Genomic DNA, 25,497 nt, shown 5'->3' with positions numbered 1-25,497 from the left:
TTCGATGGCAGTTGTAACTTTAAAATATTGCAATTTCTGCATAAAAAAACAAAACGTGGTTATACGGTAAATTTGACTCTGAAATGGATATTATCGGAATATTTTTGTTATTTTATTTATAACGACATTTATTCAACGAAATATTTATTTACGCACATATAGGAATGTGTTTTCTTATCATTTGATTACATACCTGATTTCATGTTAGTTTTACAAAAATTTCACTATCCATGCTTTGAAAACATAAAAGCACGTTCATTCCAAATGCTATACCAAAATACAATAAATCTATCAATGGCTAATGTGTGTTTGAAGCGATTGGAGGATGATGCAAGAATGCTTAGAAAATCAGATTTTCCTACTATTGAGGATTTGGTCTCCTCGCTGAAAATGGTGACATATTGTCTAAATGCAGAGACTGCTTTTCGCGTTTGGTCTCTGGGAACTTCATGCCAAAAGAGTGATAAGATACGTTTCAAGCGTGGATGATTATCATCCAGAGTATCAATCGCTTGAAATTCAAATTTTTTAGCAAATCTATTCATTTTATGTTCATCTTCTAAGAAAGAAGTAACGAGATCATGTACCCATGATTCAATGATATATAAGGACCGCTACTACAAAGAATGTTACACCCTTCATCGTATTATTATATAGACTGAAATATGATATTTAACATCCATTTTCAATCGATTCCCTTGTTACTCGTACGATGTTAAGGTAAATTTTGGTTTTTGGAAAATCAGCTTTTGAAAACGTATACTAAGGTTTTCCAAATAGATTCCGAGGAAAAAATCCCCATTATATTATTTAATTTTGTCAGTTTTTCCACATTTCTTGATAATATTTGCATCGTTCAATGTCCACCGCGGAAAAGGACTTTGCGAACTGCGAAAAGTCATTTTTGTTGTAGTGATAGTATAGATTATTATCATAATATAGCTGTTTCATGATTAATTTTAATCTCCCAATGGTCGACCACGCACTACTATATCATAATTAATTACCTCGTCGGAATATAATCTTATATATTCGTTCACTCAATTTGAAACTTCCCTTGATACTTATTCTTTCACTTTTCTTCCTATAAAACAAGGACCATTTCTGGAATCATGTGTACTGCCATACCAAAACCTTTGTAAAAGTTTCAAGTTCTCACAGTAATTAAAAATAATGAAGGTCGAAGGCGAGAAAAGATTTGCATTGTTACTCGCGGTTAAGGACTCGGACTATGTGAAGAAAGTGTATGGTGGATATGTCAATGTGTTTGTGGAGGCATTGGGTGATGAAGGGGAGAAATGGGATTTGTTTCGTGTGGTCGATGGCGATTTCCCGTCCGTCGATGATCTTCAGAACTATGAAGGATTCGTGGTGAGTGGGAGTCCTCACGATGCTTATGGAGATGATTTCTGGATACTTGAGCTTTGCTTTCTACTGCAAACGTTGTTTGCCATGCAAAAGAAAGTTCTTGGCATTTGTTTTGGTCACCAGGTATAAGTTAATGTTGGAAAATTTATTCTACAAAGTCAATTTTGATTCATCATATAATTTATATATTATGGTATTTATAGCAAGGACGGATTCTCTCTCTCTCTCTAGTTTTACATGTAATTTGTCAATGTTACAAGTTTCCACTTATTTCAAAATATATAATGATGTGGAATATATATATATATATATATATATATATATATATATATATATATTTAGGTGTTATGCAGAGCTTTGGGTGGGAAAGTTGCAAAATCTAGTAGTGGTTGGGACATTGGAGTTAGAGAAGTGAGCTTCACGCAGGATTTCTACTCATATAGCTTTTCTGATGGTTTGGATGAAATGCCTAGAAATCTTTCTATAATAGAGTGCCATCAAGATGAGGTATATACAAACTCTATGGTTCCAACATTCATGATCTTGTTTTCAGTTCTTTTTGTGCGTTTAAACACAAATCGGTGAGCTCAAACTCCAGCATGAATGATCTTGAAATTTTGGCGGGCTTGATTGATCGAATTCGCTGCCATAATAGGTGTGGGAATTACCTATAGGAGCTCAAGTACTCGCATCCTCGGAAAAAACAGGAGTGGAAATGTTTGCATATGGAGGAAACATTGTAGGAATTCAAGGACATCCTGAATACACCAAAGACATACTCGACAACCTCATTGATCGCCTCCTCGCTAACGGTTCCATTGAGGTAAGAAACCTCTCGTGTTGATGACTTTAGGTCACATGCATTGGAGGACAGAACAGGGGTGCTCAAATACAGGAAACTTTTCTACACTTTTGTTTAAATTTCACGTACCATATTCCCAAGATTTAAGTAGCCCTACCTCATCCCATTCTTCCAATCTTTGTCATCTCTTTTCCAAATTTCGTAATCCATTTTTAAGTCATTGATCTAGACTTGAGTTCGAAGCAGTTGTCGTGGTCTCTAATTTGTTCCTGTATCTTGTAATGATAATTGTAGAGGAAAGTTGGTGAAGAGGCAAGATTGCAATTGAAGAAGGAGCCAGATAAAACTAACTGGAAAAGGATGTGCAAAAGCTTTCTCAAAGGGGAATGGAGTCAATTCCAAATATATTTTTGATGGCATCGTGTTTTTCCTTTCAAATGTTAGTTTTGGATCTGTTGCTTTGTTCTCCTAATGTAAGTTACAGTCAGCATACTATACATAAATTTTAGCATGTAACATAAATTTGTGTACAAATAACAATATGCGGGGGGACGGGTAAAAAAAAGGAACACAAAGCTAAGAAAACAATCTCGATACAATACAGAAATATGAATGACCAACAATTCTTACTGAACTTCTTTAACAGTAAACATATGTAGTTATTCTTTCAAGTGCTCCTATAATGTAGTAAAATGACAATTGCATGCATGATACAACAACAAAAGAGATCGAAAGTTAACGAAACTGGGGCATCAGCATTCTTGCTCGTCTTGTTGATCTTCGACCTTTCAGACCCCATGAAATCTCTATTTTGATTCTCCGTTTAGTCCCAAGATAGCGTCGGCATTTTGAAGCCCTGCAGTGACACTCAACTTCTGGTCCAAATTGTACAAATCTGAGAAAGTAAGCTCTTAGTATTTGCAGATTATGTATGTATACGGAACTACGGCAGCATAATTTTTAGAATCAAAATCTACATCACCTGCAAATCCAGTTTCTTTTTCACATAAAATTTTGGAGCTCTCCAAGCACGTTAGACAATCCAACACTTAGGAATCACAAGAACCGGAAAGTATAAACTATGCTTGAGCACTTAAGAATTAAGATTTAGTAGGAGTTTATAAAATGTCAGATCCTATGTTTGAAAAACTAAGTTCTCAACTTATTGAGTTAAATCAGTCTGAAAAGCATATTAAGTTCTCGTTGTTGTGCGTACATGTAAAAGGATTGAGCCAAAGATTTTGCGAGGTTTAAACAAATAAGCTAGTCTGCCTGAGCTCTATAAAGAATCCGTTTGCATTAACTTTGATATTCAACGAATTCATCAATACATTTTTAAAAGATTCCCTAGACAACTTTTATGATGAGCCAAACACCCTCTCACATTCAATCAGATCATGGCTTCCCCGTTGATTTTTCACACAAGAAACTAGATATGAAAACCAACATGTTCAAGATAGAATTAGCTGCTATCAAGCCCAAAAATTTATTGTTGGGAATATCATTAAGTTGCATTCAAATAACAGGAATGCAAGAGAGAAGAAAATCAGCAACCGACTAAAACATACCGGTAATCATATGTAAGCGATTCTCCAACTTGAATAGGTCTTGATGCAAAGACACCAACACGTGTCTCACCATCAACTTGCCTTGTGAAAAAGTAAAAGATAACACGAAGAGATACAATCAGAATTTTCTATGTTTTCATAAGGATACAAATATAAGGCACCACTCCAAGAGAAAATTAAAGCCTGGTAAACGTAAAAAGACAATGCAGTAGCGATGTGGTCTCTATTAACAGGTTTATACCTAAAGTTTGGACATATTTTTCCAATTACACGCAGAGTTAGAACTACGCAACTTTTTTTCCTTTTCTTGGTCGCAGTGGGTTGTTTATAGCCATTGTTTCACAAAAAAAAACTTAGGAGCGGAAATACTTACCATATCGATGCACACAGAATTTAACTTGTCTCTTTAATTATAGGAGGTCAGTTATGGTGTAAAGGCATGAAAATCTGTAGTGGGATGATTTTACTTACCATTTTTCGAGTAGACAATTGGAGCCGCAGCTGTGGTTTAGAAACCTTGAATAATTTCCCTTAAACGTAGCATCAATTACAAAATCCTTGCTAATTTCACACATGTAAAAGTTTTTAGCATCCTGGTCTTTCATGGCCCACAGCCTTTCTTCACACATAGCATCGTTAATAACTGAAAGCATTTAGGCCAGATTTAGACTATTAAACCAAATATCAGATTTATTAAAGTCTTCTGTATTTAATATAGAGAAGCTAATACTTAAGTTATAACAGGTGAAATGACAAAATTTGAATATTATAATGTCATAGATCAGACAAGCAATTGTACAATTAGCAAACCTCAGAAAGGAAACTGGAAGAGAAAGTTTGCCATTCTTCATGATGGCCATGCAAACAAATGAAAACAACTTAAACAGTAAGCCCAACTCTAGTTTAAAAAGTTCTCAGGCTATAAAATGTTGCGGAATCTTGAAAATATTAAGAAGTTTGGAACAATATATTTGGATTCTAGAATTCGGTAATGGATTAAATCATACTGTTTTGTCCATGGTACAAAAACATTTCTTACCAAAAGAGAATCTGCAACTTCTAGTATTGAGGATATTTAAAGAAATTCATGATCTCAGCTTTCATAGTAAATTAAAAAATATACGATTCAAACATCCTTAACAAAATATTTAAACTCAAACAACCTTGAACAGTTCTCTTAATTTCACGTTGGCATGCTTAAATCTACTTTTTGCGGGGAAATTATAAAGAAATGAGTCCCAGTTAATCAACTTTTTGTTCAGCAGTTGACAAGTATATTAGACAATAAAGCCTTTGAGGAAGCAGTTTTGCTGCTGCCTATTATTAAATACCCCTCCCCTGAAAGATATAATAAAAAGTAAAATAAAAATTCAGCCATCTGTTCTCTTGTTAGAAAATTAAGTGAACGGCATAATTATTTACCAATATAGTGTATGTCACAGCTATAAAACAGTATAAATTCAGATAATAATGAAGAGTTCTTTTAGCTGAGAATCCAAAACACTCAAACGCTTTTAATAGTAAATAGATTGATATTTGAAAACTACCTTCTCCAACATACTCCACCACAAAATCTCCTTTACAGATAGATTCAGCTGCCACTACACCCCAACCACAAAGTTCTGTCTGCTAAGCAGTATATATACAACATTAACGATGGACCGGGGAGAAAACAACTCATAACCAAATCTGGAAAAAAGAAAATAAGAACATTTGACACAAAAATACCTTGACAAGTTCAATCTTCTTCTCTTTACGAAACGGTCTATTAGCACACTTTTCAGAGCAACGGCATGCTTTTGAGCAGCTGATGGACTGAACCCTTTTAGAAGAATTATTGCATAAGCAAATTACATAATACAGTATAACAAATATCCCAGAAACATCCATAGATGATGAGATCCACGAAATAGTATTAAACAATAAATCTCTGCAGGCAACACAAGTGGAATAGACGGACAATAAAATGAACAAAAAACAGAATAAACAAAGTCCTCGAAAATTTTACAGCATATAAAAAATAATGCATTGCTATAAACTGATACTAGACCAAAAGGTTAATTCAAGTTATTATGATCATGTTATATCTATAATCAAAATTTGATTGATACATTAATATGACCATACTTAAGAAGTTAACTAGGAAACTTTAATTGCAAAATGATGCTATATTTGATGCGAGCATCAATTCTATTCGGTTACACGGTGATCTTACAAGAATGGTAAGAATTACTCAATCCAACATTAATATAACTTCTTATACTTGTTACATATTATTGGACTGTGTAAAAGTTATGAAAACTTTCTTCTAAACAACACAATCTCTTTCAGAAATTTTAAAATAAGAAACACGATACACACAACGGGGGTGATGAATGTAATTTGTCCAACTCCATTGTCTCATTAAACTTAAGGAGCGCCTCGACTAATGAGAAAACTTGAATTTCTATAGGTTCATTAATCACTGAAACAGAAACGGTGCTCTTGAGAAACGATAAGCGACCATTGTAAACAAAGTGTTTTAATGGAGAGTGGGCGTTAGTGAGGCAAAGGCTTGCAGGGGATATGCATGTCAAAGTAAAGGAAAAGCCTCTTTCAATATTTGTTGGGAGTAAAAGAATATGCTGAGGGGAGTTAAGTTTACAAACTGAAAAATATAGATGTCGGTCAAAAACAAATGAATATTTAGGTGCAATCATTGTGAAGATTTTGATGGGAAATAATGATAAAGTGTTGGGTAAATCAAAGGTTTTTATTAATTAAAATTTTCAATACATTCAAAGGAAGCTCTCAATGAGATAAAAGGATGACAGATTTTTAAGACAGAGCTAACACAAAATACATGGCATAAATTAAGGTAATTTAGATAATGAAATAACTAGCATAAGGAAGAGAAAAAAGCCACAGAGAACTGAGATCTTGATCAAAGTTAAAAGCCAAGGAAAAAGTAATAACACCATTCCAAAGCCGAATCTTTGTACCCAATCAAGTAAACATGCAATTAATCAATTCAACTACATGAGATTAAGCACAACATCACTTAGCTGTATATTATTCTTAAAATTTACCCTAGCAGCTGTCAAGGCCAATGTATTAAAACTGTTATCAAACAGCACAATTGTCAGAGCACATCATGACATGCTCTATGAGTAAGGAATAAGTTTTCTAAAACTATAGTCCACGATAAAAAAAATTCATGATCACTGAAATCTGACCTGCATACACAAGCCTCGGAGCATTGAGTAGAGTTGCAACTTGTGCATCCAGTATCAGTACCAACATTTTGGTGCTTTCTCTTAAAAAGGTACACATCTATATATAGTTAAGAAAGAATGAAAAAGAGCTATAATAGGTGTCATAATTGTAGCTTGTTGAGATAATCAAATCAAGCAGAAATGATGAATTAGCTTTATCCGTGATGTCACATGGGGGTAGTTAAATTTCAAAACAGAGCATTTGTTATTATTAGGTGAGGTGTTAGGAAAGAAACCAAAATGTAAAGGATACTTCGCTTGATGTGCACATAAGGAGGTGGCTCCAATTTATTTTCCCTCTGATCTTTCCATTTTATGTCAATTTTGAACTCTTCAGGAACATGAGGAAGAGGCAAGAAAGTGAATATATCCTGGAAAGGCAGTAAAAAGTTACTGAGTGGATCCATAACAAAGAGAACTAAATCCAGCCACGGGATAAACAAACCAATTCCATCCCAAAGGAAGGAGTAAACCTTGATGAACATCATATACATTCAAGTAATGCAGTTTTAAATCAAGAATCTGATTTCATCTATATCAACCAGTAAAATAGATAAAGAATCAAAATCTAACCTCGATATTATTAGCTGGAACTTCACGCTGCATCACAAACAAGATAAGGAATCCTGTCAGCCATGTCTTAAATTAAAAATAATAACAGACCATAAAAGCTTGTAAAATATAGATGTTGCTAAGGAACTCCTGATATAAATGTGCCTAGATATTGATATAATGATCGAGGTCATTTACTGAAATGACCACGTGTATATCGAGCTTAAATTTATCATATGGTTAAGATCATGTGCCAGCCCAATAACAATACAACTGTCACCGAAGAAAAATACATTAACGAAAAAATCATATAAGTGCTGATTTTGCAGACACGTGGACGGTGGACCAATGTCTAGCTTCTACCAAAAGGATGCTAATACAGAAAAATATATGATTTATGCAACCACGCTTTTAAGAACAACGATCAATAAAAATATATCAGATTCCACAACCTTTTAAGTTGTTGACATTCTGTAGGGAAACAAATCAGCAAGGACGATAGAAGTTTATAGCGAATCATTCTACATTGGGCTTCATTTATGCTTTGAGCTCATAAAAAAGGAACATATTGCAGATTTTCTTGCAGCACAAGGACAATCGCTTAACAATTCACCATTAACTTTGTTACATCAACAAGAATACGGAGACAAGTCACGCTTGATACGATTAGGAGACGCAAGTATGGTAAAAAAATATGAATTTTGTTACAAATAGATATTAATCATGTCATTAAGACAAAATTATAAATTTATAAGAAAATGTAAAATAACCTGATCAAGAAAGCAATAAACATGCTCTTTTGACAAGTAAATATGCAACATGATTATCACATATCACATCAATTACATGGGTATTACACGGACAAAAGTACTTACATTACATTTTATGCTATAAAAATTTTGTAACGATTTAAAACGCGAACTCATTTCGAGAAATATACAGACTGTGGAAGCGTGAGTACATAATTTTTTAAGTGTATGTGCATCATAAACTGCTAAAGATAGAGTTGGCTTCAATTAAGATGTTTTGTACGCTACGATCCTTTCAAATTGTTGGTAAAAGATGTATCCAACTATAGTCTAAACATGGTTAAACATATATTTAAAATTTATCTATTGATTCTTAAAATATATCATTTAAGACTTTTCTCAAATTACTTTGAACCCAACTCACAACCAATTTTAGGCAACACATTTGTTCATCTAATGATGCTCATTTTTTATCGTGAAATTACACATACATAGAATTGTAGCTCATCGCTAAGAATTGGCTCGAGATATGTGAAGATCACTCTGACAGCATTATGATAGTTTTGCCTTTTTGGGTTTTTTATGAGATTAGGATAATATGCTGCTAATATAAATGGGAAACATTAGATAGCTATTTTCTCTTTTCAAAGAAAACTAGCAAGGTTTACTTCTTGTATTTATTTTGGGATCTACTGCTCTCTTTGTAGACCTGCAGGTATGTGCATGTCCCCATGTGCTACATGGAGGTCCTACATACTTGGCAACTATAATGAGAAATGACGACAGCAAACTAAGAAAAATATGGATGTCCAAAATAATTCTACTTAACTCCGTGTATCAAAACAATCTTAGATATTACAATAAATATAAATGCATTTAATATGCACTAGGCCACTAGCTAAGATAATGCTCCAAGAAATCACATTTCATGGGAATCTAGATACATTAAGATCCTTGGATGGTGTTTCCTGCAAAAGTACAAAAGACAATAGAAGTGTTTAAAGGTTTCCGTAAAAAAATAAGATGAAAAAGGTTCATCACAGGTGATAATATCAGATGAGAAACAGTTAGCCCATGATTGTTTCTTAGCATAATTAAATGCATGCATAAACTAAAATATCAAGTGCACGGTGACGGAGGCAAATAAGAATGTAACACCCAGATAAACTAAATACGTATCATCCAGTGTTACTTTCCTGGGAATGAAATATCAATAAATGTCCAAGGCCTTCATATATATGAAATTTTCCAAAACTTGACTCAAGGCATGGATGAATTATAGCATGTTGCTGAAAGAAATAGTCAACGCAGGTTTGTAAGGCTTTGTTTGTTGCTCAAGTAGGCCTGTGACACTATGAACCGAGAGAAGTGGGACCACAACTGTAAATCCAGGCAAGGAGCTCTTCCAGAGTATAGTTTACTCTTACAATCACATATTAAAATGATTAGTATAGTGCCATAAAGAAACTCATTGAAACCACTTCTAAATGGTTCCAAACTTCTTACCGGTCATTTGGGATGCTACATTTCGTTTTCTTCTTGTTCGGGGACATAGTAAGTATTTTAATGCGATTTTTCAGTAACGATGAAATATATAATCCATTTAAATCTATTTAAATGAAAATTATCATAAACATGAATCATTCATATTGATCCATTGACCCTCCAACTTATTGATATTATATTTTTATAAATGCCGTCCCAATTCTGAGTATAAACTTTCATTAAAAGATGAGGGAGTGGTGTAGCATGAATGTAAACGATGTCACTTTCTAAGCTCTTATGTTTTCAAGAAATGTGTATGATAGTATAATGACAGGACAATATCTTAAGTACTTTTCAATACAATTCTTGGCAAAAAAATCATTTCTCGGAGTTCTAAGATGATGACACATGCGAATGAGAGACTGGGTGACTACTACCAACATTTAACGTTGAAAATTTGAAATATGGCAATCAATGTTGAGGACTGCATATTTTATTTCTTATAATATGTTGGAACTAAGATGCACAAAAACAGTCACTTCCTGAGCATGGCAGGTATCTCCAAGAACTAAAAAGGGAGCTTAAACTTTTATAGAATAATTGAGCAAAACTTAAAGTACAATCAGAAAAGAAAGGAACTGCAATGTTAGAAAATCTCCTGCAGTAATATTGCCCAAGTGGCCAATCTAGAGACATCGAACATATAAAATCAGCCAACATCACCAAACTATCGGAAAATAGTATTTATTAGCTAAAAAGTTATCGCAAGTAACATTTTCACAACTATCAAAACAAACCATGTCTTCACATAACCAAATCATTTTGCCTGGTTATGTGACCATATGCGACATTTTTTTGCAAAGGACTACAATTTTGACCAATGTAAGGAACTCTAAACACTATAGAGAAATAGGAAAAGTACAGTGTGTGAAGAAAGCAATCGACCTTCATTTCCAAACGCCAATCAGAAGGATGTCTCCAACATATTGCTTTTCCTGGTCGATCTGGAAAATGGAACACATTTTCTGGAAATGGTGAACATTTATCATGTGATGCTATTGGACATACTACGCATCGCCATATATGATTCCTTTGCTTACACAGAAAGCATGCCTGATCAAGAAAGAAATGCAATGAATTATCTACCTCACTATCCACACTGTAATAACATACATGATATTCTTAATGAAATATTGCAGCCGCTAGAAAAAGGAAGCCTGGCATATTCTTGATGAAATATTGCAGCCGCCAAAAAAATGAAGGCTAGTAAAATCAAGAATCTGCAAATGCTTACCAGTATGCGGTTCATATTCGCACTAAATAACAGGAAAAAAAGAAAAAGAAAAAAAAGTTGACAGTGACAAAACTCCAGTTATAAAGAAACGATTAGCATTCATGAGTGCTTCAACGGTATTTAAAAGATCCTTACGATTAAATCAACATCTGAACAAAAAATTAAACCAGTATCAATCAGGTTGAGATCGCTATCAACACTACTAATTTGATATATATTACTTAACTATGATTAGATTTTGGTTTGCCACACTAAAACTTACATGTTGAGGGCACTTGAATTGCTTTGAAGATGAGAACCCAAGACTTTCCCTCGCACATGTTAGGTGAAAAACTCCTTGGCAACCACGAACTGAGCACAAGACTTTCTCCTCGGGGTAGACTAAATTCTGGCAAACATGGCATTTGGCCTGAGACAGATCAAACTCGATTAATAATATAATTTACACCTGTAATGAATATTAAGCTTTATCATAGGAAATAAATTCCCGGGGATATCATGTGTACAATTGATTATGACTTCTTGGGTTGATAGATGTTTGTCTTGTAGAGTAGCTGCACTATCAGGCATACTTAATATTTCTTATTCTAAAATACAATGCTCGAATAATATTACTCAATTCAAATCTTGGTCTCAATTTATTGTTGACGTCCGGCAGAGTGTCCTTGCTGTTACTTCAATATCATAAAGAAGTTTTGTTCACAAAATGGTAAATCCTTTTGAACTGAATGAAAATCTATACAACACCACAGTCACATTCCTGCGTCTTATAGCTCTGAAAAAAAAAAGCAAATAATCGAAATTTCAATTATTTCAAAAATCACACAAATTTGAAACGCTGATCCAAGCCCATGAACTTAAAACCCTCATAGTGGACTTGAAGAATGGTCGATTCAGATATTTAAAAAAATTCTAAAACTGACATGGATATGACGAATATATTTTAATATAATTTACAAGGAGGTAAAATTAGAAGGTACCAATAAATGGGGGGGAACAATAATTTTAAGCATCCCAATTCCCACAAACAAATTAACATCGCAAAACTGCTATCCATCACAAGAAACAGTTTAGATATTTCACAAACTCACCGGAGTTCATAAATACACCTCAAAACAGTTTGTCGACGTTATCAAATCTTTAAGCATGAAGCTCTCCACCGGCCCAATTAAAAAGGGAAAAAAATAAACCCAAGAAAAATCACAGCACAAAAAAAAAGCCATGTAAATTGGAGAAATCAGATTACCAATGGAGGCGCACCAACTAGAAAGGGCAAGGAACACTTGAATTCATGAACTCCTTGCTCAATCTTCCTCTTCCGCCAGTCTTCAATGTGCTTCGCGGTGGTGGGCCCCACCCTGCATGGATTCAAATCCCCTCGCTCTCCTCCTCGTCTGCGTTCCCCGGATTCTCGGACCGCCTCCATTTTTCTATCATCGATGGGTTCCGCCAATTGGGGGTGCCCCAACTCAATCGTGGAGTCCACACGCTGCACCTGGTAGAGCTCCATCGTTGCAGACAGATTCAGGTCCGAAACGAACTTGATTTCTGGGAGCGGAGAGTTGGACGGTAAAGATGGCTGGTTTAAGCCGAGGAAATTTGCAAGGTCCGGCATCTTTTGCCGATTAGAGAATGAAAAATGAGTGTTCGTATGAGTGGGAAAACTTGAAGCGGGAACATAAGATTTGCAATATTGCCAAATGTACCCTCGCCATTGTTGGGTTTAATTTATTTCTTAAACTATAAATTTTCAAAAAAGTGGTATTAATGTTAATTAATAATGAATATTAGGACTTTTCCGCACGATATAATTTCTTGTGTTAATTATTTTGTGTATAAAAAAATTATGATACTTTATAATAATTTTTTGATTAGGAGGTTATACATATGATTATTTGAACTCGGCTAATATTCTTATAGTTTTTTGTATTAGTTAGTTTACGATAATAGTGGTTTTTTAATATCTAAATTTACGGAGTATTTACATGTATTATCGTGGAATACGTTTTTTAAAAGATAAAATCTCTTGTGAAGTTGTTTCACGAATCAGTTTGTGAGATGAATGTCTGAGCTAACCTAACTCGTGAGATATTTATCACTTTTTTTTTTATATCAAGTATTATTTTCAATGATAATTATAAATCAGGTCACCCCATATCACATAGAGTGTGTCAACTCGAGTGAGTTGGGTGAGTTGGTCGGGTTGAGCAATAGTACTATTCAAAAATTATCCAACCCAAACCCGAGTCAACCCAAAAACTGTCAACCCGAACCCAAACCCGAATCAAACTGATCAACCCGATTTTGAATTTTTTTAAAAAAATAAAATTAAAAGAATAATATTTTAATTTAAACACATAATAACAAATTCTCCTTCATATATATATGATTTAAATTTGAAAGTTTAATATAAAAAAATAAAGTATATTTACTAAATCAAATAAACAATTGTATAAAAAATAAAAAATATTCAAATAAATATTAAATTATGAAAATGTACGATATACATAAACAATAAATATTTTTTCAAACATATAATATATAAAAATGTATGTAATTTTTTTAATTATATTTAAAAAAATTATAATTTTCGGGTCAACCCAACACAACCCGATCATTTTTTTTGGGTCAGCTATCGGGTACAACCCGATCTGACCCGAACCCAAAACCCCAAATCTAAACCTGAGTTTTTTCGGATTGAATCGTGTCGAGTTGATGGGTCGTGTCTAATTTTGACACCCTTGATGTTACAAGTAAAAATACGTGAGAATGAGCTCTATTTAAAAAAGGCATGGAAAAGTCAAGCTTAATATTTTGATGAAAGTTTGTGTTTGGACAATATATTCTCAGAATCACTGGATAAATTGATTTGCATTTAATATTCCTAGACAACCCTAATATAAAAAAAAATGATGGTCTCATATGTGACACATTGAATTATAATTATGAAAATAAAAATTAAAATTAGACACCGAGATTTATGTGAAAACCCTCCAAAAATTTATTAGAGTAAAAAATAAGAGCAAGATGAAAATATTTTACTGTAATATTTTGTATGTTATAACATCTCTCTGTGTTTCTAAAAGAACATGTACTATCTTAATATAAGATAATAAACACTTCATAAATATTATAGAACAAGACACTCAGATAACTTGAATATGAGATGAGAGAAATGAGCCCAGAACAAGAAATAAGATCAGAACGAGATACTGAATATAATTCAAATGTTTTCGAATTTGTGAGTTTATTTACATTAAGTGAAGTGTATTCAATTCAGAGTTTTGATGACCTTTGATGGTTTCTGCAAATGATAGACTTTTATGGGTTTGATAGATTTTTATTGACTTTTACAGAATCTCGCATATTTATATATAGATTTATGTGGATTCATGTAGACTTTTTTGAAATATTTTTATAGATTTTTGTGAATTTTTTTATAGAATTTTATACATTCTGTACTTAATTATGACATATTATTTTTTATTAATTTATTTGAACCAATAATTATTTGACATACATAACATATTCAGATTGAAATAGTTTTTCAATATTTATATTAATAAATAAATTTACTAACTTAAAAGTTAAATAATTTAATCCTTATATATACATGTGTGTGGGTTTGTATGCATGTTTGTAAATTTTTAAAATACATCAATTAATTAATTTATAATGTTAATTTCGAATTGATAATATACATATGAAAAAAATATTATTTAGCATGCGTAGATATAATTTTGTATAAAAATATCATAACTTACATATTAAATGAAATACTAAAGAGAATTTAAAAAATAATGATTGTTGCAAGGTTATTCAATTATTAAGAATTAAACGACATTTTTTTGGATCATCTTTTATTATCATTGAATATTACATTAATTTGTATAATTCATAAATTAAAAATCACAAAATCAATTTTAGAATTCAAAATTTCCAATGATATTAAAATAAAAAAATATTAAATAAACAATGAGTCAAAAATGAAAATTTTGAAAATAAAAGATGAAAATATATATATAGATACACTTCGAAAATTTGAGAGAGTAATAGAAATAGATGAGATGAGAGAAGATAAGAAGAGATGTGATGTGAAGCAATATAGAGATAAATAAATAGCTTGTGTATGAGTTAGAAGTTTTAAAAATCAATCCAAATAATTGGATTGAACCAAATACAGTTTTGACAATTTATAGTTGTACCATATGCATTAATGTTTGTATGTTAATGAATTCAACGAAGTTATTAAAACTCTATTGAAAATTTAATACCTTTAGACTTTTATGAAATTTTTAAAAATCAATGTTGAATTCCACTTAGATTTTTTAAAACTATATGAAAGTTTATTTTAAATACCACTAGATTTCTACGTAATATGTAAAAGTTTTAATTAATACATCTAGATTTTTAAAATCATCGAATGTCAATATATTTCCTACATTAAATACACCCCTAAATTTCACACCGAAATTTTCATCAGATTCGTCCAACTTTTCCATTGCACTGCACAATTACATCATCTTTGCTTTCCTTGTTGGTCACCACCACTAGTAAATGTCAACATCCAACTAATTTTCATTAAATACACAAAATGTTATATTAATTTAATCCATATTTTATCCAAGTGTAAATTATCATGACATTTCTTATTTATATTTATTAAAAAACCATAATTTTTAAAAAATAAGCTTATAAAAAAATTTATAGTTTTAAATTGTAATATAACATCTAATTTTTAAAAAAATTACTGAGAAAGTTAAATTTTTTGTTAGAAAAGGAAAACAAAATGCGCATCTAAATTTCTAATAATATACCATGTAACTATCGTTGAACTAAAAAAACTACATCATCCATACATTACACCTTATTTTACTCGGCATACATTACGCCTTATTTTATCATAGTGACTATACTAAATTTTATTTCACAATAAACAATGAATTTAACTTAATATTTTTCTGCAAATATTTCAATGTATATGATGATACACTAATAAGAGCCCGGGTCATTGATGGATTCTTCTGAAGCCGAGCAGGTGCAAGTTCAGGCTCAACTCCTTGGGCAATCAGGAGCCCGGGCTCTCATATAAGCTCCCGGGAGCCATTCTACTCGGACTACCTCAACACTCGAGTGTTTCAGAAGATAAGATCTTGTCTCAAAAAGCGTAAATGACAGAATCATATTGATGTGACATGATGAAAGAGTAGGGTGGCTTGACAGGAAGTAAACATCAAAGCCTATGAGTGGTAGGTGTACACGTAAATCGAGGTAATCCTTGATTTTCTTTCCTATAAATAGCAGATATGCATCTAATTTAAAGGACCTCTGAATCTTTGAACTCCCAAGCACACATATATTCTCACATATATAGCTTGTGTTCTTTGTCTTCAACCTGCTGACTTAAGCATCGGAGTGGCCACGTCGGACACCCCTCCGGCGCCCATTCACGAGTTCATCCCATTGTCTGCAGGTCACAGTGGAAGCTATAGCTCACAGATCCATCTACTATGCTTATTTTCCTGAACAACGTTATTGATAGCAGATATGGTGGAGCACCCGACCCGGCTCGTCCGATTCACTCGGATCGCATCAGTATCCATATTCCATATGTATATGAAAAACCATGTAATTGATAACACTACAACTTCATTTAAAACATTCGATGAAATAAACATATGCAGAGAACCAATATATCATCATCGTTCGCACCTAATAATGACTATTTTCTTGAGTCATTCATGTGTATATATTTTTTTCTCCTATGATCGACTAGTGTAAGACAAAAACTTGTGTAAACGGTCTCACAGATCGTATTTTGTGAGACGGATCTCTTATTTGGGTCATTATGAAAAAGTATTACTTTGTATGCTAAGAGTATTACTTTTTACTGTGAACATCGAAAGGGTTGACTCATCTCACGGATAAAGATTCGTGAGATCGTCTCACAAAAGACTTACTCATGGTGTGATACATTCGTGAAATTGAATGGATATATACAATATATATTTTTTTTTTGTAAAAGAAAGATGAGCAGAGCTCACGACTTTAATTATTCTTTTCAAAAACCTTTCCGTTGTTGTGTTCACTAGAAATTTCATTTGTTCCTAAACGTGTGTATAATTAGCTGGATTTAAATAGAATTATATATGGATGCTTTGATTTTAGCCTCGTATTTTCGGCTTTGTTATATGATTAAATTTGTTTGGAATATGTATCTTGTGAGACGATCTCACGAATTTTTATCCGTGAGACGGGTCAACCCTATCGATATTCACAATAAAAAGTAATACTTTTTCATAATGACCCAAATAAAAATCTGTCTCACAAAATATGACCCTGTGAGACCGTCTCACACAAGTTTTTGTCATATAATTATATGTAAAACACCTCATGCATCGGAGATTTTAAGTATAAATTGATAGATGTTTGAGAATTAATTTTTTGTATATTTAACGTAACTTCTCCAAAAAATGCTCTCTTATAAAACTTGGATTAAAAATATTGATTAATGATTTCGTTGTCGTTCTATGAATGATGTGAATTAATTTCTAAAAAAAATCACTTTTATTATTTTTATTTTTAGATGACGATCGTTATTTATAAACATATATTTTTATTAACAATCGGGCAGTGATCATTTTTTAATTTTATATTTTCTTAAAAATTTTGACGTTGTTTTTTGTTTTTGTTTTTAAATTTCAACACACACTTTTATTTTTTTATTTCAACCATTCAAATATCAATTTAGTACCTCCATAATTTACCAAATTTCACTTTAGTTCATAATAATGATAAAAAAGATTGTATGCACACACTAACGCGTGTGCAGGATAACTAATATATATATATAACAATCGGGCAGTGATCATTTTTTAATTTTATATTTTCTTAAAAAATTTGACGATATATATCTATACACACACACACAGTTGTCAGTTTATAATTTATATATATATATATATATACACAGTTGTCAGTTTATAATTTATCAATTATCCATCCAAATATCAACTAAAGATAGACGATAGCGGTGGAATTTCACGTGAAGTCCTGAGTTCGGCGCACTTGCGGGATCCTATTCGTTTTCCGCACGTGTTTTATCCTGTCCTTGTGGCACGGAACAAGGGGCCCACATGTAGGAGTAGTTTTAAAAGAAAAATTGTATTTTATATTTTCAAATAAAATTATATTCAAATTTGAATTTTTTAAAAGTGATTCAAAAATGTTTGATAAATAATATTTTAAAAAATGAGAAGAATTAAATTATTTCAAACCATTATTGCAGTTATCTTAATCATTATTCATTTTTTAAATAAAAATAAAGTTACTTATTTAATTTAAACAACTCAACTTATATAAATATATATATATATACTGTTATTATTCGAATAATTATTAATATAATATAATGAATATATTTCAATTTTAAATTTTATTAGAAAAAGTTATTATATAAAAACATAAACACTATTATATATACATATATATATAAACGAGGACATGAACACACGTGTCCATATTATATAGCCCAAAATTGGAATTTTTTAACTGGGTCACGTTAATTAATAGTTATATCTGGTAGAATAAGAGTGGCTGGTTCGGTGGTTCCCTCGTTCAGGACTTATAAAAAATATCGAATTTTTGATATATCCATATTATCGTATCGAAAAAATATCGAATTTATCAAATTCGAGGTATACCGAAAATTTCGATACGATATGATAACGATATCGAAGATTTCGATACGATAACGTATGAAATATGAAAATTTTGGTATATACCTAAATACCGAATATATATAAATTTTAAAATATATAATATTTTAAAACAAATAATTTTAAAATACAAGGTTTTTCATTATAAAACGATATATAACAATAGCATATCGGAATTTCGGTATATCGTACAATTTGGCTATAATCGGTATGCTAGTTATATGGGTGATCACGGTGCGGTGAGTTTTTTTTTTAAAAAAATCAAATCGAATTGTCATATGCGATCGGTTAGTATTTTGAAAAATTAATCGCGGGTTTACATGAAAAATTAGCCTTACGGTTTTGAACGGTTCCAAGCGGTTGAGGCCGGTTTACGGTTTTTTTAATGAAAAATATTAGAACATATATTCTAATTTATTTGAAAACAACAACAATATATTGTCTTCAAATATAAAATATAGTTTAAAGCCTATAAAGATCAAAATAGATAAAACAACAATCAAGATTCAAAACTAAGTTAATAATTTAACAATACAACACATTCACAACAAAAATGACATTTACACTATTTTATCATTTCTTTAGTTTCAAACTTAAAACAAAATATTGTAGCAAAAGAACTAAATATATTAATAAAATACTAATATGAAGAATAATTAAGGAAAAGATAAGTTTTATTTGTGAGAATAATAATTTTGAAGAGAGTTGAGATATAATAAATGATGACTTCTTTATTTGAATATGTTGTTTACGAATTATTATAATTCTATGCTCAATATTATGACAAGCGGTTTAGGCGGTGCGGTTTGGTGTGGTTCTTGGCAAAACAATAACCGAACCGAATGCGGTTTATGATTAATATTTTTAATCATGATTTTTATAAAATATTATGAAAAACGATGCGGTGCAATTTGGTTCGGGCGGTTAATAAAAAAATTTGATCACCCTTAGCTAGTTATACGTACTGAAATCTCGGTATATCGTACAATTTCAGTATAATCGATATGCTAGTTATATGTACCGAAATTTCGATACAGGATATAAATTTTTGTTTATACCATAATTATCGGTAAGATATATAATTTCGGTATGGTATGGTACAGTATAACCTACATTATGACTCATGGAATGATCAATATGTAGATTACATGTTAATATCTCAATCATTTTAACTTCAAAAAACTAATCGATACAAACAAAACTAAAAAAAATATATCACGCAAAAATTAATGTAATTTAAAGTAACAATCCAAAATCAATGTTATTTTTAATTCAATCATAATTTATTTAATTAAATAAATAATAAGAAACAAATATCAAGTTTTATACCTAAAATTTTAGTTTATTTTAATAATAATAATAAATAAAATATATCGATTGGAATGGACATGGTACTCGAAACTCGAAAGTATTTTATGTAAACCTGCAGGGGTATCATCGTCATTTCAAATAAAACCCCGTTGCGGTGGATGAAACATCACATATTTGACTGAGTGCGCAGAATGTCACCGTAATACAATCATTCATTCTGCCTTCTCCGCTCGATCTTCTCCTCTTCTCTTCTCTTCTCTTCTCAAGGAACAGGCACAAAACAAGGAGAAGGTGGAGAATTCTTTATCGGGTATCTGGAGAGGTAATTTGCATTTTACTCGGCATAAAGTTGGAATTCCCGATTCTCCATTTCGAATTTGGTTCGGAATTCCAATATTATTGGATTTTTGGGTGTTGGGATTGATGGTTCAGCTGATGGGATCTCCGCATGTCGACGGGGTTGAAGATTTTTTGGAGGAGGAGTATGGGCCTCTTTCTAAACGATCTTGCTCATCCGCTTCTCAATCTAGTCAGGTTTTTAAATTATAGTTGATTGCTGGAGTTTTAATTATCATATTTGATTGCCCATTTTGGTTTTAGGGTTTATGATTTTTTCTGGGATTTGTTTTTCTTTTCCTCTGCGATTAGTCGGGGTTCTATCACGTTGCACATATATCTTTGTTTATTGATGTGCTGATTAGTGTTATCGCGGTTGTTTGTTTTATTGTATTGTTCGTTTGTAGGTGTTTTTACTTTGTCCGAGTTTCCCTTGCAAGTTTTTCCATCCGTTTTTGCTTCGTTTCGCAGCTTTTGATTTCCCTGTTATTGATTTTTTTTTTTATATTAACAGTGGAGCTCAAGAAATCACGAGTTTCCAATCTCGCCATCAGAATACAACCCACTTGACGAGCCGGGTCCTTTAGGTTTGAGGCTTAGGAAGAGTCCATCTTTGGCAGACTTGATCCAAATGAGACTCTCCCAGGGGACTACTGCTTCTACTATGTTGGAGCCTGGTGGAAATGCCCACTCCCTTGCTAAAACTGATGTGAAGGGTGGAGTTGCTGCTTCATGCGCAAATGACAAGCTGAAGGCTTCAAATTTTCCAGCTTTGTTGTTGAGAATTGGCGCGTGGGAGGTGATGGCTTAAACTTTTTGCCTATAACTTTCCTACCAAAATGTCTTTTGTTTGAGACTGAACTATCTGTTTTGATTTAAGTTTGAAGAATAATTTGATATCATTATTGAGGCAGTCATGTTGGTGACAATTGGGTGCCATTATACCTGTTCTTTACACTTGCTCTCCACATGTTAGAATCTGGAATATTACGACTGACAAGTTGCTAAAGCAAATGCTACGCATGAACAGAGCTTAGGCTTTGAAGTTGAAGCAAATTTTTTATGAAACTGTTATGGATTTATTGAAGAAAATTTATATTCCAGTTATCCTAATTCTAGCCAGACTTTTTTGATTGTATTTATTCCAGATAGGAGTTTGTTTCTTGGAATAATTTCTTTTTGAAGGTCTTGTTACTTGGACCGTTTTCGGGTCATACGGAGCTAATTTAGTTTCCAGAAAACATCATTTTATTCGAAGAGTTATTCGGCATCTTCTAAAGAGTTAAATTCTTTAATTTTTTTTGCATTTTTTGGCAGTACGTGTCAAGATATGAAGGTGATCTTGTTGCTAAGTGTTATTTTGCAAAGCATAAACTTGTTTGGGAAGTTCTTGAAGGTGGTCTCAAGAGTAAGATAGAGATACAGTGGTCTGATATCACGGCTCTGAAAGCTGAATGTCCTAATAATGGTCCCAGCACTTTGACAATTGTGGTAATTAGTTTCTCTCACTGTGCTATCAATATTTTTTTTGAACTACCCAAAGACAGATTTCTTATTAATTTTTTTAAGTGAAAATAGGCAATTCCATTTGTTGCTTTATTACTCGGATTATCATTTTTATGTGTGTGGTGCAGTTGGCTCGACAGCCCACCTTTTACCGGGAAACCAATCCACAACCCAGAAAACATACACTCTGGCAAGCAAGTGCAGACTTTACTGATGGGCAGGCTGAAAAAAATAGGTAAGACTTTCAAAATTAGTTTGTGTTCCATTTTTTCATTTTATTGACTGGATATAATGGAACATTTTGGATTGCTACTATTATTGCGCACAGTCACTCAAAACCTCTATCATGAACATCTACTGTATGTAATTCAAAGGGATATTTTTTTAAAAAAAGTTTGAAGGAGCAAGGCTCAGCATATTTTCTATTTTCTGCTTGCGAATTGATGTTATAACAACTATAAGCTATTGATATGAATGTTCTGCGGGGAAAAAAGTATGCCTTTGTAATAATATACTTTTCTGGAGAATACTGATGCTTTTGCCATGCAAACTTTAATTTCCTCTGTTCCTTCACTTTGAACTATCAGGTGTTAACATTCTGTTATATCCAATCAATTATCAAAATCTAAGCACTTCCCCAAAACATTTCTAGACCTTTTCTGGAGGTTACTAAATTTTGTTTCAATATTGCCTGTGGCTTCCATTTTTTTCTAGATGTTTCTAAATCTTGTTTCAGGATTGATTTTCTTGTTCCTGCTACATGAATGAACATGTGCACTTTCTTTGCTTAACGTCTTATTTAATAAATGTATAAGTTACCTTACTATGGTGGGAATAATGACAAACTTGGCTGATGTTTTTAATTATTTGAATAGGCAGCATTATCTACAGTGCCCTCCAGGTGTGCTAAACAAGCATTACGAAAAGCTTATCCAATGTGACGAGCGTCTTTGTATTTTGAGCCGACAGCCTGAGATAGTCATGGATTCTCCATATTTTGATTCACAAGTTTCTGGTCTCGAAAACTCAGAAGAATGTAAAAGTGAAGTTTGTAATGACAGACCAGCTGTTGCTGAGGGATCTCCCTCTGTGTTCCAGGATGTGGCACCAGCAGCTGCTGTACCATTAGCTTCCTTCGCTTTTGTACGGAATCCTTTAGTCGCTCAACATGTGTCTAAAGAAGCTCCATCTCCAATCTCAGGTTTGTTCATATTCTAATTATATGTTATGATGGGCTTGAATCTTATGCTTAATTCCCTGGCCTAAAACCTCAGGGACACCTTTGTTTCTTGGTAATGGCTTCAATAAGTGAAAGAAGACTAAAATGATCTGTGTATACTGTTTTATGTGTGTCCACGGTATCAACAATATGGAGATGAGACTCTTTCTGGATCAAATGATCTTTACTATGTTACCTGCACCTACTATTGGTACTTGAGCCACATAAGTTCGACTGACAAGTGTACCTGAAAATGAATTGCATGAAAGATATATTTTTTATTTATTATTGGATGGACAGGCTGTACTATGTTTCGTTTCTTTTTTTGTATGAACGAAACAAAATTATATAAATTTCAAATTTAGTTGAATAAACCGTCCATTCACATGTTAACGGGGTCTCTAAAATTTAAAATTGATTTTGGAAGAAATAAATAATAACATTTAAGTTCTGTGCAGTAATGAATCAAAAAAGGCTGATCATGTACTAAAAACACCATTTAAGTTCCACAATATGTTCAAGTGACTAATAATGCTTATATTACCGTAGTCTCTGAATTAATTATTTTATGGGTAAAATTTCAATTTGTTTTTCTCTCGAACACTCAATCTTAACCATATTCTCTTTCATGTGAATAGTTCACCATGAATGTTTACCACTCCTTCGAAACGGGACTTGCTTGATCTATTATTATTATTGTACCATATTTATGTAACTATTTCACTACTATGGTTCCTTTTCCAAAATATGTGTTGCTGTCATCATATTCTTGACTTCACGATTTGTTTTAATTTGAATTTATTACTTTTTCCTATTTTCATCATCTTAACATTGCCATTTGGCAGTGATGGATACACAAGTAAATGAAGGGGACATCAAATTTGGGGAGAGAGATTCTGTTGTACCCAAAATTTGTGAACCGCCAAGGGTGCATGGACTTTCGCACTCTATGTCTGTGAGCGATCTTGTGAACCACATTGGAAATTGTATTTCAGAGCAAGTGACCTGTGGAAATTTACCTTCAAATAAGGCATCAGAATGCCAAGACATGCTGGAAAATATATCCCAAATTTTGTTGAGCGACACTCAACATGCAATAGGGTTGGATGAAAAATCGCTCATGAAAAAGGTGAATTCTCTCTGCTGCCTATTGCAGGATCCTGTTGCAGCTTCCAATGCACAAGTTCGAGAGAGCCATCGTGAAGATATTGATCGCGGGAAAGACATCTCCTCTGAGGTTATGAATAACTCTGTGCTCGAGGATGCTAAATGTAAGCTTGCTTTTGAGGGGAATTTCAAGAACGGGGTTGATATTAATCAGGGGCCTTCCATTTCGAGAAAAGACTCCTTAAACGACTTCCTTCTTCATCTTCCGCATATCGCTTCTCTTCCCAAGTTCTTATTTGGTATTTCAGAAGATGATGAATTTCAAGCTACTTGATGGTCGGTCGTTCTCTTGCAATCGGTTGTCAGATAGGATGGTTTTTGGGCCATTCTCTTGCTACCAGTCGTCAGAAACGAAACTAGATGGTTTTGGGTGGTTCTCTTTGAGTAGATCTTGATTTAGTACTATTTTTTAGGTGATATGTCTGCGTTTGTGGGATTTGGAAATTAAGTTTGATGAAGGATCCTGCAATATTTATTGAAAGCACTAGAATATCGAACGTGTCTCTGATAATTTGTATGTTTATCCCTCTGGATTTCAGAGGATCTGGTTGTACTTGTGCTGTAAACATACCATATCTACTGATTCCCTTTAACTTTCTAACCGGTGTCGACATTCCACAAAATGGGTTTTACTCCAAACATTAATTACAGACTAATCGAATCATAAAATTTTGAATCACAGTTTAATCACACGAAATTATTAACAATTTATGTACAATACGTCATCATCTCATGCTTGAATAGATAAAATGAAGTAAGTACTCACAGAAGGGACTGGGCGATAATTATTTTAATAAAATTATGAATTGTTAGTTTGAATTAGTGCATACGAAATTATCAAGGTTATAATATTTTAATTACGATTGTTGCTCATCTAAAATAACATAAAAAAATCACCAATCACCATGGTTATGAAACGTAAAAATTAAATCAATTATACAAATATAAACAAAAAATCTGATAGTCTCAATTAAGTCTCTACTTTATTTCATGCTAACAGTTTATGAGTATGCATAACAAACCTTCAAAAAAATAAAACGCATAAAAATGATACTCGACAAAAGAATTATCTCAAATTATCACAATTCTATGTCCAAATGCATGGAATTCATAAGATTATTCGAGAAATTGCGAAAATCAAATAAAGAGTTTGAGATAAAGAAATTGA

General features: G+C 32.5%; 3 protein-coding genes across 4 annotated transcripts; 2 read left to right on the top strand and 1 right to left on the bottom strand.

The window, feature by feature from the left end:
• The first annotated feature begins 1,164 nt into the window (after positions 1–1,164).
• Positions 1,165–2,687, top strand: LOC142549457 (gamma-glutamyl peptidase 5-like). The gene is made up of 4 exons (XM_075658413.1): positions 1,165–1,491; positions 1,711–1,875; positions 2,024–2,191; positions 2,465–2,687. Exons 1-4 carry the CDS (start codon positions 1,174–1,176, stop codon positions 2,582–2,584), a joined length of 771 nt encoding a protein of 256 aa, XP_075514528.1. The 5' UTR covers positions 1,165–1,173; the 3' UTR covers positions 2,585–2,687.
• A 164-nt stretch (positions 2,688–2,851) lies between these two features.
• Positions 2,852–12,756, bottom strand: LOC142549456 (histone-lysine N-methyltransferase ASHR3). Of its 2 annotated transcripts, none has more exons than XM_075658412.1 (11): positions 12,319–12,756; positions 11,335–11,481; positions 10,724–10,891; positions 7,566–7,592; positions 7,246–7,363; positions 6,954–7,050; positions 5,467–5,560; positions 5,286–5,364; positions 4,210–4,381; positions 3,739–3,819; positions 2,852–3,065 (listed from the first exon to the last, which is right to left on the bottom strand). In XM_075658412.1, exons 1-11 carry the CDS (start codon positions 12,685–12,687, stop codon positions 2,906–2,908), a joined length of 1,512 nt encoding a protein of 503 aa, XP_075514527.1. In that variant the 5' UTR covers positions 12,688–12,756; the 3' UTR covers positions 2,852–2,905. The 2 variants fall into 2 exon arrangements, 1 of the variants encoding a protein (XP_075514527.1); XR_012821211.1 differs by having other exon boundaries at positions 3,050–3,065; positions 3,739–3,814.
• Positions 12,757–20,284: 7,528 nt separating this feature from the next.
• Positions 20,285–24,952, top strand: LOC142549455 (uncharacterized). Its single transcript, XM_075658411.1, has 7 exons — positions 20,285–20,423; positions 20,534–20,635; positions 20,952–21,236; positions 21,755–21,928; positions 22,072–22,178; positions 22,819–23,144; positions 24,008–24,952. The coding sequence occupies exons 2-7, from the start codon at positions 20,537–20,539 to the stop codon at positions 24,601–24,603; spliced, it is 1,587 nt and encodes a 528-aa protein (XP_075514526.1). The 5' UTR covers positions 20,285–20,423; positions 20,534–20,536; the 3' UTR covers positions 24,604–24,952.
• The last annotated feature ends 545 nt before the right edge of the window (positions 24,953–25,497 follow it).

This window comes from Primulina tabacum, chromosome 6, assembly GCF_025594145.1.
Source record: "Primulina tabacum isolate GXHZ01 chromosome 6, ASM2559414v2, whole genome shotgun sequence".
Taxonomy (NCBI): domain Eukaryota; kingdom Viridiplantae; phylum Streptophyta; class Magnoliopsida; order Lamiales; family Gesneriaceae; genus Primulina; species Primulina tabacum.
The sequence above is the reverse complement of the archived record's forward strand: the minus strand, read 5'-3'. Positions and strand labels throughout refer to the sequence as shown.